This window comes from Nicotiana tomentosiformis, chromosome 1, assembly GCF_000390325.3.
Source record: "Nicotiana tomentosiformis chromosome 1, ASM39032v3, whole genome shotgun sequence".
NCBI classification, from domain to species: domain Eukaryota; kingdom Viridiplantae; phylum Streptophyta; class Magnoliopsida; order Solanales; family Solanaceae; genus Nicotiana; species Nicotiana tomentosiformis.
The window spans coordinates 150116536-150129048 of record NC_090812.1 but is presented as its reverse complement, the minus strand read 5'-3'; the positions used below and the strand labels follow the sequence as shown (position 1 = coordinate 150129048).

Below are 12513 nucleotides of genomic sequence, written 5' to 3'. Positions count from 1 at the left end.
AGAACCGAGACATCTTGTTAAAGATTTTCAAGTGAACCATTATTTTCGGGATTTTCAACCATGATGAGTTCCACATGTGAGTTGATCATTATGGCTGCTTCCAATTCTCATATTATCTTTTGTTTCTGCAATTTTATCATAGCCATTCTCTTGCTTGGTGGATTCCAACCTAGTTCAGAAGATAATAACACCAATCTTGATCATTCTATGTCTAAGAGAAAAGAAGCACTAGGCACTCCTAAACCTAAAAGATTTCAAAAAGGTATGAATCTTGATTGTGAAATTAGAAAAATGGACAACACATCACAAGAAATACATACATTTTCGGTATCGAGTCATACATCGTCTAGAGAAGTACTCCGGAATATAAAACAAGACAACAAAAGTGAAGCATACGATGATGCTGCTCGATTTCATTATTACGGGTGTGCTAATATTAAACAATCTCATCGTCAAGCCACAATTTTTCAGAGTGAAAATGTGGAAGAGGCAAGTGCTAATGGTACAATTGATAGAACAATATGTTTGGAAATAACAAAAAAGGAAACCAATGTAAACAATTTTGAAAAGTGTGATGAAAAAGAAGAAGATGAGTTAAGGAAAAGGATTGAAGATTTCATTGAGAAGGTCAATAGGGGTTGGAGGGCAGAGAAGTTGGGAATATGTTATCAAAGTCAATGAACTGTATGCTTTTGTTAGTTTGTTGAGCATTAGCCAGTTTATAAAACAAGAAAATTGTACTAGAAATTTAAAAAAATATGTATGTAGTAGCTGTTACATAGCTGTGATATGATTGACAATTTTGTATAACGAATTTTTCATTATTTCTTTTCTTTATTTGTTTCTTTTTGAATCTTAAGTCTCAAATTGTAGCCTATAATGGAAAAACAGAAGTTGACAAGAAAGCAATTATTATTAGAAAAATTGAAAAAATAAGTTCAAGGAAATAGCAATTTGGACTTTACAGTTCTAAACTTGGGATAATTTCAAGGAAATAGCAATGTTGGGTATAATTATTGTTGAAGGATTGAATTACTTTGGAGATTAGAGATCTAACTAACTTTAATCATAATATACCACACAAATGGGAATACATCTCAATGCTCATAGGTGACAGGCATATCTACTTTTTTCAACTCGAACTATATATTTAGCTAAATTACAATTATAGATCCGTCTCCTTACATTAACATAAATGACTTAATTCGGAAAAAAAAGCATGTCTTTATGCGGGAGTAGAGCTAAGGCAACTTACGGGTTGGGTTGAACCCTGTAGGTTTGTCCTAAATCTTGTATTTGTGTTATGAAATCTATTAAATATTAGAAATTTTGAATTTAGAATCAATTATTAAAACTTGATGTTGTTATACAATTAGAACTCATAAGGTTCAAATCCTGCATTCGTCCCTTCCATTATGAGTAGTGGCGGAGGCACAATTTCTTGAAAGGTGGTTCAAAAAAGAAAAACTTAAAAATTTAATAGAGACTATATGACAAGTGGGAATTAACCAACAACCTCACAAATATTTTGAATTTTCTTGAACATTGAGCAATGCTTTTGGGCTGTATTAAGGAGATTTAAAATATAATATATAGAGGCAAAAAATAAATTTTGTCTTAAATGTACAGTGTAATTTTCCGGCGAAGGAATTCGAGCAAACCCCTCCGCCCCTAAATCCGCCCCTGATTATGAGGTCGGTAGTGATGAAATCAGAAGGTGTAACAGCAAATAATCAAGCACTCGAGAATCTCTAGTAGTTAGAGGGAGCAAAGCAAGACTTTAGTAAAATAATTAAAGACAACCCCATACTTTAATTGTAAAGGAAGTTTCTTAAAGTAATTGTTTATATGCACATGACTTAACTAATCCAATTAAAAGAAGTCAATAAACTTAGCTTGCACACCACACCACTCAAAAAGCTAAGTTGGCACACTGTTTAGAGTCATAGAAATGCTTTTAAAAGGGGCCTAATCTATCACCTATTATGAGTTATTCTGTTTGTGTTTTTGCAAATATGTTGAGTTCAACATTTGAGTTGCTCAATCAGACAAATTACAATTCTTTTGTTGCCTTCATTTTCTGCAATTTGATCATTGTCATCTTACTAGTTAATAGTTCAAAGCCGAGTTCAAAAATTAGTGACAACAAACTTGTTCCACTTTCTATAGCTTCTGAGAAAAATAATTGTTCTGTCTTGGACAAGAACAATGGTTTAGCAAATGCAGTTGAAGCAATGAACAATTGCAACGAAAATGAAACGATTGATCACGAGGAAGAAGATGAGCTAAAAAGAAAAGTTGAAGAATTCATTCAGAAGGTAAATAGATGTTGGAAAGCAGAAAAAATGAGTGCATATAAATAGTTTGCAAATTGCTTGGTCAGTTAGAGGATTGCAGAATTAGATGTGAATCCAGAGTTTAGAGTCCGTGAGTTCAGGATGAGTTTGAACATATTATATGTATATATTTTAAACTTATGTTTGAATATGTATGTATCGTTCGAACTAAAAGCAATGGATTCAGTTGAATCTATAAATCCGCCGCCTCTGAAAGTCTTTCTGAAACAAATGCCATCACAAGAAATGGAAGTCCATCCTTAGGTAATTGATTTGGTTTCAACTTCTGTTCATCCATTTTTGGAGGATTTGTAGCTTTTAGACCACAGGAAAGAGGCTTTGAAAACTTCTCCTTCATTTGCTTTTTTTTATGGAAATAATTTTAGAAAGAGATTACATGTAGTAATATTTTAGGTTACTTAATGTATGAAAAATCGTCTTTTATACAGTTAACATATAAAAGTTAAAACTCGATAAGTAATTCAACTATTCCCTCTATGTGGAGGTCAAATTTTTATGTATATATACTATATGTTGACTCCCTCTAATTTCTTCGTGTGCTTACTTATTTATATCTCGACACTCCTTAGTGAAATTCTTGGCCCCGCCACCGCTACCGGATGTAATGCTCTTTCTATTTATAAGTACAATAAATACCCATGAAGCATAATTTATCCATTTTTTTTAGTTGAACTACTTATTTTATTCTTAATGACAAGTTTTATAGCCACACAAATATTACTATAACATATTTCAGACCACAAATTTCAAAACTTAACATAATTGTTATGGTATATTTAAGACAATTTTTTTTTAAAAAAAAGTTATAAATTGAAACACAAATGATGGCAGGAATATTGTGTTGGCAATTTCATTGGCCTATGTAGAAGTGGTTGGCGTTATTTCAAGTTTACAAGTCGTTCCGTCTGCCAACCAAGTTGGTAGAGTAGGTAGTTGCCAAAAGAAACCTAACAACAACAATAACAACCCAGTATAATCCCATTAGTGGGGTCTAGGAAGGTTAGTGTGTACGCAGACTTTACCCCTACCCTGGGGTAGAGAGGCTGTTTCTGATATACCCTCCAAGAACCCACCACCTTGCTCTTAGGGTGACTCGAACTCACAACCTCTTGGTTGGAAGTGAAGGGTGCTTACCCACTAGAGCAACCCACTTTTATCAAAAAACCAAAAAAAAATAAAAAATATTAAGAAATGACTAAAAATTTAGAGAATCACTAACACGTATCTGACTCAATAATGAAATAAAGAAGTAGAATAAATGGGAAGTTGTCTTGTAAACCTGCTATTCCTACAGTTAGGTTTTTTGTTCTCACAGTGAATATATATATTGTATTGATTTATTCCAAATATTTTATTTTAATTGGAATTTGGTTATTACCATCTATGAGGATCCCCTATAAGCATCCATGGCTGAATAGTAAAAGCACCTGACTTATGATTGATGAATTCATAGGTTCAATTCCTACCGGATACGCTAATAAGACCCTCCAATAAGTCTATTAGAATTGACACGTGAGTTGTTCGTGCGGTGTGTGAATAAGGATTCATCCCTCTAGGGTCGTCCGCTCATGTTTCTCCTTGATGACGTACACGCGATTATGAAAAACTGCTCAGTGTTGGGTTTTGTGTATCTTCTCTATATGCAAACTCCTTAGATGTATACATGATTCCTATTGCATATCTTAGCTCCGAAATTATGTACATGCATTTTACGCATATCTTCTTTATATGCTGCTTTAGTTGATGAAATGATGCTCAGTACATATCTTCTCTATATGTCTCCCCGTATAACTTGACTTGTTTATTTGAGTGTTAAATAATTTTAAAATTAAATTCATTAAGTTTAAATCATGAATCCACCTAATAATATATTCCCTTGTGGAAGGAAAAAAGTAATACTCCTTTAGTCCCATTTGATTTCATTTTTCTTTGACAACACACTAATACATTCATTTATACAGTTTTCAAGCATTCAAATCCATTCAACTATCAAAATCCAAATTTTGATATGATGTTTTTTCCTCAACTAAAATTAAAAATTTAATTTACCTTAATATTTTACTTCATGAATATATTGTATAAATCAAATCGATACCTAAAACATTATGTACAATCAAATCTATTTTTCATACAAACAAAAGAGACGCAATTGACTGAGCCACGAGAAACCAGCAAAAAACTTAATAAAGTTCAGGCAAGAATAAATAAAAGGTCTAGAAATGTAAACCTTTTATTTATTAAAATTCAATAGTTTGTAATTTTGTAATTTTTCTATACTCTTACACTATTGAATAATGTCTAGAAGAAAAATACTTAATTTTTTTAATGATCTCTGATTCCATATATTTACAAGTAAATATAGCTATTTCATACATTTCAGATACCATAGAATAAACAGTCCTAAAGCTTGGCTAATAGTTACAATTTGATATGCCTAAAATGGAGTTTAGAGGGCAGAGGAAAAAAATTAAACATAACGAGAGGAAACAAGAATTTCATACTCGATAAAGAAAGAAAAAAGGGATATATCTATTAGTGAAAAATTTTCCTTTTTCCTCTAACATTTCTTTCTTTTGGATTTTCTTCATCCTAGGCTTTGTTTTCGAGTTGTAACGAGCCATCCCTCATCAATTTTAAGCTGAGGCTGTTAAAACGTTCACGAGAATACTGTCGCGATGCTTTTCTCCAATCCGTACCAGCCTTCATCATCGCAGCAAATTCGTCGTAACTAATGCAACCATCCTGCATTTTGACAAAAAAGACACAGCTGAGCTCCCAAACTCCGCGACAAGCTAGTCCAAACAAGTCGGATATTTGCCGTATACTTCTAGGCATGTTGTTAGAAATGAAAAGTAAACTTTAAGCAAATTGGCAAAGACAGTGAAAAACTTTTAACGACAATTTGATAGCAAACGAAAAACTTTTAAGGACAGTTTGATAGTAAGTGCACATAAACAGACACAAATACTGACCTTATCTGTGTCAACATCATGCATAATGGCATTGATGACTTCCTCACTATTGTTGTCGTCCTCATCGCTCAAGGCACTACGGAGCTCTTCGATTTCAATGTAACCACTCTGGTTTTTGTCGAAAAATGAAAATGCTTTGTGCAGGTGTTCGTCATTAGCCATCTTTCTAAGATGAACAGATACAGCAACGAATTCAGCATAATTTAAACTTCCATCTCCATCAACATCGGCCTGTAAAACCAACACAGAAGATAAAAACATAAGAAAACAAATATTTGAGATAAAATAAATGATAAAAAGAATAAGCAATCAGGATTCCAAGGCAAGCAAAATGTCAAGATCCTTTGGCTATAGATTTTTCTGCACTGAAATAGTCATCAGGTAGAAGTACAACATTACAGCTTACATTGACCAAGTATACTTCGCAATTAATCAAAATCCTGATAGCAGGGTCAAGGACACAAGTGTAATGTGGAGTTCTCTTCAACAACTACGACTCCATCCCAAACTTAGCCTTAATCCAACTAGTTGGTATTGCCTATATGGGTCTTTTACTTCGATTGAGTATTTTTCCTCACTTAAGTGAAACTGGATACTGAGAGATTGTATATCTACTCAAACGACAACCTGCCTTCTCTCATGGTATGCAACTGTGGATCGTTGCATTTGGAGGTCTACATAGGACATGGCCGTATCATCTTATACATCTGCCTTCTCTTCGAGGCAGAAAAGTTCAAAGAGAGCCCAACGGTGCAGCAGGCCATACTATTAGCAGCTAACTTTCAATCTTTTGTTACCCCTGGTAGAGCTATAAGAGAATCAAATAGAGCCAAGAAACCGGGCATGAGAATTCTTACAGCTTCCATGAGAATCTGAAGATCAGCATCAGAGCTCTGATGGCCAAGCTTCTGCAAACCATTTTTAAGTTCTCCAAGGTTTATCTGGCCCTTCTTTCCAGTATCCATCATTTCAAATGCGTCCCTCATTCCCGCCACTTCCTCTGCAGACAAAAACTCAGCTATAACCTGTGCATGAAACACAAGAAAGTAAACATATCACGGAAATAAAATAACAACGAAACTTGGTCAAAGGACTGGATCTTTTCTCCTCCTTTTTTATGATAAGAATTAAAATGACAAAAAATATTATAAAGTAATACAAGGCAAGTGCAATAAATAGTCTGACAATCTTCTCTCCTTATTTCGAGCATTAAGGATAAAGCATGTGAATTCATCTTTTATTGAACAGTGGAGAATCCGGAGCTTACAGATATGATTGCAAACTAAAGTGTATATTTACCGTTAGAGCTTTTTTCTTGAGCTTGTTCATCACTGAAAACTGCTTGAGCCTTGCTTTTACAGTCTCACCCAGTGAGACGTTTGGTGCTTTCTTTATATTTTGTAACCAGGGATGCTCTGCATCCACATGAGTCAATGCCGCCAGAAAAGACATTTAGAGAGAGAGAGACAGTAAAGATGAATGAAGTAAAGTATCTCAATGTTCCACAAACATTACCAAGAACTCGCTCAGCTGTGAGCCGTCGACTTGGATCTGGATCAAGCATTTTCTTTACAAGATCCTTTGCATTATCAGAAACTTTAGGCCATGGATCCCTCTTGAAATCAATCACAGAACGAATAATTGCTTGGGCTACTCCTTGTTCAGTCTCTAAAAATATTAAAAGGAACTTAGAAAAGTATCAAGAAAATGTTAACAAATTGCAAAGCTGAAAATATCTGCATCTAGGTTTTTTAATGATTATACAAATGAAGCAATAAAAGAAGCAGACCTGCCCAGAAGGGTGGAACGCCACAAAGAAGAATGTAGAGTATAACTCCAGCACTCCAGACGTCAACCTCTGGTCCATAATTACGCTTTAGAACCTCTGGAGCCATGTAATAAGGACTTCCCACTATCTCATTAAAGCGTTCCCCTGTTAAAGAAATAAAGATTATTCAAAATGTTTAATCTTTTTTTGAGCATGATAAAAAGGGCTCAAACTGACTGTTTCATTACTAATTCCATTACCAGGTTTAAAGAAAACTGACAACCCAAAGTCAATTGCTTTCAGTGGAGCTGTTTCTTTTTTGTTACCAAAAAGAAAGTTCTCAGGTTTGAGATCACGATGCATAACCCCATGCCTGTGACACATCTGCAATACCATTGGACTTTATAAATTGATTATTTACATAATAAAACCAGAGAGTAAAACTTGACCATAGATGTAATATCAAAATCATTTCCACCCTTTAACAGGAAATTACAATTTCTGCTTTGCTCATTGAAAATCAATGCATTGAGCAATTCTTTACAAGACAGATTCATGATTTACATATGAAATGAGATTCCTACCAACATAAAGTATTTCATAATGTCATGCAGCGCAAACCAAATTAATAGTTGTTTCAGAAAAGGAGACTAACTAAAAAGGACCCAATTTAATGTCCTTTACCATGAAACGACCAGTAGTTACTTTAGTAAAGGGATAGCCTGGTGCACTAAGCTCCCGCGATGCGCAGGGTCCGGGGAAGGGCCGGACCACAAGGGTATATTGTACGCAGCCTTACCATGCATTTCTGTAAGCTCGAACACGTGACCTCCTCGTCACATAGCAGCAACTTTACCCGTTACGCGAAGGCTCCCCTTTCCGGTAGTTACTTCAGTAAACAACTTAAATTTAATATCAATTTGTCATCTCTCTAAGTTGTAGTTAATTAGTTGTTGTTGGTGACAATTTCACTCTAAGTTGAGTTTGGACACCAATTGTTAGAAATGAGGATTAAAGATCAAAATTTGAAGCAGAAAGCACTTGCTTTTTGGGAGCGGCGGCCACATTTACTTCAGTATAAAAAGGGCAGCCCGGTGCACAAGGCATCTCGCGTCACGCAGGGTCCGAGAAAGGGCCGCACCCCAAGGGGTGTGATGTAAACATCCTACCCTAATACAAGCATTAGTGGCTGCTTCCACGACTGGAACGCGTGACCTATAGGTCACACGGAGACAACTTTACTGTTGCTCCAAGTCTCCCCTTCAGTATACAAACTAAATTGATTTTCATTATCATTTCCCTAAACAATATAGCTTTCCTAAACTTTGTTTACAACAACCAAATTCTATGGTAGGCCGCTAGCTAATACTCCTTGAAAACAATAACTCTTCCACTTAAAATAGTTAGAACATAAGATAACCTCTTCTCGATATAATTCGGGTGTAAGGGAACTTCCATGATACATTAAAACCAAATGGCGTCTATTAGGAACTAAGAAGCTGATAAAAACTATACCTGAACGACTTCAACGACAGTCCTCAAAATTCCAGCAGCTGCCCTCTCGGTATAGTGACCTCTAGCTACGATACGGTCAAACAACTCACCACCCTCACACAGTTCCATCACAATGTGCACGGCATTATCATCCTCATATGTATCCTTCAAAGTCACAATATTAGGATGCTTAGGCAAATGCTTCATGATCTCAACCTCTCTCCTAACATCATCGATATCGACTGCAGTCCTTAGCTTCTTTTTGGATATCGATTTGCAGGCATACTTATCGCCTGTGTCCACATCAGTGCATAGGTAAGTAACCCCGAATTCTCCTCTTCCGAGCTCACGACCCAAATCATACTTGTCGTGTATGTTCTGCCCTGTTGGTTCTTTCAATACAACAAGCTTAACTCCACCCCCAGATTCCCCATAATCAATTGAAAAGGGGTTTGGTTTGTTCTTTTTGTTCTTCTTTTTTTCAGCAGATTTACCGGGTTTCACACAGCAATTACCCATGATGCTTTACAAGATCAACTCCTGAAAAATATCAAATAAAGAACAAAAAATTGATTCTTGAAATAACTACTGTTTTTACAAAGAATGCTTGAAATGAGTAGTAAATTAAAGATACTTCTGCCAATAAAAACAGCAAAAAATCAAAATTTTCAAAGATTTCAAGAATAAGAGATCTCCAAGAGTGGAAATTATTCCGGTTCTGAGAAAAGCTACTACTTTTCATTCCAGAAAATACAATTAAAATAATAGGAAAAATGGGTAATAAATGAAAAATTCCAGAAACTATGAAGTTTTAAGAACAACGAAATGCAGCAGAAAGGCCAAAACCTCACCTCAAAAATGTTGTTTTTTCCTCTACCGAGAAAATCCTGAAAATATTTTAAAGCTAAAAGGATTGATTCTTGAAATAAATATTTTTTGAATAAATGATTCTTGAAATAACTATTAATTGCATATGGTATTTTTTTCCCCCATAAAAACAATAAACAACAATCAAATCCAAACTATATAATCAAATGATTCAAGGATTTCAAGAAAATAAGAAGCATGGATTCAGGGGAAAAGATCTCCAAGAATCTTGGAAATTAATCGATGTATTAAAAATATTTTTTTAAAAAAGAGCTAAATACAGACGAAACCCAGAAAAATATGAAGCTTAAAGAACAGTTAAATGCAACAGAAATCAAATAAGGAAAAAAAAAAGAACCCCACCTAAAAAATGTTGAACTTTTTCCTCTGAATTATGGGTTTTTAATAAATTGATTAATTTCAAGAAACAATAAGAAACATCGATTCAGGGAAAAAAAAAATCTCCAACAATTTTGGAAATTAATCAATCTATTAAAAATAATATTAAAAAAAAGCTAATTATAGAGGAACCTCAGAAAGCTATAAAGCTTAAAGAACAATGAAATGCAGCAAAAAAATAAAAATAAATAAATATATATATATAATAATAATAATTACAAAAAGTAAAGGAGAAACCCACCTGAAAAATGTTGATTTTTTTCCTCTGTATATTTGTGTTTGTGTATGATATTATAGGCCAAAAAAGAAAAGCTAAAATGTAAAAAAGAAGAACAAAAGGGGAAAAGATAGGAAGAAATCATGAAAAGAATCGGCCATGGGCAGAAGAGAGAGAGTCAAAAAGCTCTTTTGCAGAGGCTTTTCTCTCCTGCAATCCTCTCTCTCTCTCTCCTGGCTCTTCTTCTGTCTCTATTAGCCTTTTTTTCAAATTTCTATCTATAGTAATTTTCACTTTTCTTTTACATAAAATTAAATAGTAAATTTTTTATGTGACTCAAAAGTTAAATATCCTACAATTTTGACAAGAAAAAAACTGTAGTAGTTTGTATTTTGGTTTTTGAGGTGCTGTCTATAAAAATTTATGCTTATCTAATAAGAATAAAATTATCGGATACTCGCTACCTCTCACAACCATGAATTAGTAGTATATTTTTACTTTTCTGTCGCATAAAATAATTTTTTTGTGTCAAAATAATTATCCTACTTCAACTCCAAACAACTTCTAGAAATGATTTTTAACTAACTAGTTGCTATTTTTGCATAATTTTTAATGGTAATATCTGAATAAGCTAACACGGATCTCAACAAAATTGTTATTGGATAACTCTATCCAAAGGTGATTGGAGTTTTTTAATTATGGCTTGAATTGAACCAAATATTTTCACTCCGAAGTCCGAACACATATATAATTATATACACACATAGATTTTAAAATTTCTAAAATAATATTAGATCTTAAATTGAATTTTAAAAATATAACGAGTTTACCGTTATTAGCTTTAAGGTCAATTTTAACGGTGAGAGAAAGAATAGCTCTCCTAACATTTTTGTTTCAATTGAATTCTGAATCTTGATTTTTCATCATATGTGACATCTTCATTTGTCATTAAGCTACACATTTTTCTTTTCCTTTCTTTTCCTTTTTATAAAATGTGCCCACTTCGATCTTACATCATTTTGGTATTTTCTTGTCAGAAGACCAAGCATGAATAGACGTAGGAAGGGCATAATAATTTCTCAACCAGGACTACCATAATTACAATGGAGAAAGAACTTTTCCAAACGAACCTTTTGGGGTTGGGGCCGCTCTTTTATAGCTAGATCAAAGACTGCCGTAAATTGCATTTTGAGCGACTAAATCGACCCTCCTTCTGTAGGAATAAGTAGATTAAACTTTCGGATGAGACTAAGACCGTTTTGATTCGCCCTTGATCTATTTTGATTAAGACCAAAAATCAGTAACAGTTGTTCGTGTCCTTTCAGGTCAGGAACTCTTGCAATAGACATAGCTCCATACACATTTATAGTCCCCACTTTAACATAACATAGACAGTGAGATGAAGATTTAGAATATGCATCATAGTAAAGTTAAATGGATAAAACGGGAAACGGATAACCCAGTGTACAAGGCGTCTTGCATTTATATAGGGTCTAGGGAAGAGTCGCACCCCGCAGGAGAGGATTTACATGGACCCAAGCAGTGTCACGGGATGCTGCTTCTTCAAAATGTTTTACTACACATATGTATATATAAATAATAAATAAACCAAAAATACAACTCAAAAGATAAAAGTGACACCATTTGTAAGAAAACGGCTCACTAGTACGATGATTATTAGCTTCAGGTTTGTATTTGAGAAGTCACAAGTTCGAATTCTCTTTGCGTCTCCGAAATAATTTTTGACTCTTTCACATAATTTAAAACCTAGAATTATAATAATGTACTTAAATTGTGTATTGTTAATATGATTTGAGTTGTGTTTTTATAATATGATATGTATATTATAATAATTTATTCATTTGTTCACTTTTCTATACACTGATACCGCTTACTTAAAATTGTGCGTACGCCACTGGCACCCCAAGAAATATGATGTAAACAGGGTTCGAGCCGTTGAAGCAGTCATTAATATTTGCATCTGAGGAAGGGCCGCACCGCAAGGGATTATTATGTAGACAACCTATCTTAATCTTGCATCTGGGGAAGGGCCACACCACAAGGGATATTATGTAGATAGCCTATTCTAATACGGGATGTTATGTAGATAGTTTATCCTAATACAAGCATTAGTAGTTGCTTCCACGACTCGAACTCGTAATATATAGGCCACACATACACAACTTTTACCGTTGTTCCAAGGCTCCCTCCAAATAAAAAGTACTTCAAATATTATATGATGAAGACTAAACAAACACGTTAAATGATGATTGATTATCATAAAATATTTTTGAAGAAAGATATCGTTTATCAATAATAAAATAATTTTACTCACTTACGGGAAGAGATGTCTAATTTGCTGCAACTAATCAGCCTTTAAAACTTGATATTTCATCAAAATATTATCCAATTTGCTGATATTGTTATCAACTACTTCCC

General features: G+C 34.0%; 1 protein-coding gene across 2 annotated transcripts; it reads right to left on the bottom strand.

Moving 5' to 3' along the window:
* Positions 1-4656: 4656 nt before the first annotated feature.
* LOC104109889 (calcium-dependent protein kinase 8-like) lies at positions 4657-10295 on the bottom strand. 2 transcript variants are annotated; one of them, XM_009619266.4, is made up of 9 exons: positions 10099-10295; positions 8613-9131; positions 7358-7481; positions 7119-7262; positions 6845-6997; positions 6629-6744; positions 6187-6354; positions 5330-5560; positions 4657-5099 (listed from the first exon to the last, which is right to left on the bottom strand). In XM_009619266.4, the coding sequence occupies exons 2-9, from the start codon at positions 9108-9110 to the stop codon at positions 4947-4949; spliced, it is 1587 nt and encodes a 528-aa protein (XP_009617561.1). In that variant the 5' UTR covers positions 9111-9131; positions 10099-10295; the 3' UTR covers positions 4657-4946. The 2 variants fall into 2 exon arrangements, with proteins under 2 accessions (XP_009617561.1, XP_070048442.1); XM_070192341.1 differs by lacking the exon at positions 10099-10295 and adding an exon at positions 9443-9553.
* Between the last annotated feature and the right edge of the window lie 2218 nt (positions 10296-12513).

What these genes read in the sequence shown, in the direction of transcription:
- LOC104109889 (XM_009619266.4), bottom strand. Translation starts at nt 9,110, where the DNA reads ATGGGTAATTGCTGTGTGAAACCCGGTAAATCTGCTGAAAAAAAGAAG. An exon ending in CTGTCGTTGAAGTCGTTCAG is followed by an intron (nt 7,482 to 8,612) that starts GTATAGTTTTTA and finishes ATGGTATTGCAG; the next exon opens with ATGTGTCACAGGCATGGGGT. An exon ending in CGTTCCACCCTTCTGGGCAG is followed by an intron (nt 6,998 to 7,118) that starts GTCTGCTTCTTT and finishes TAATATTTTTAG; the next exon opens with AGACTGAACAAGGAGTAGCC.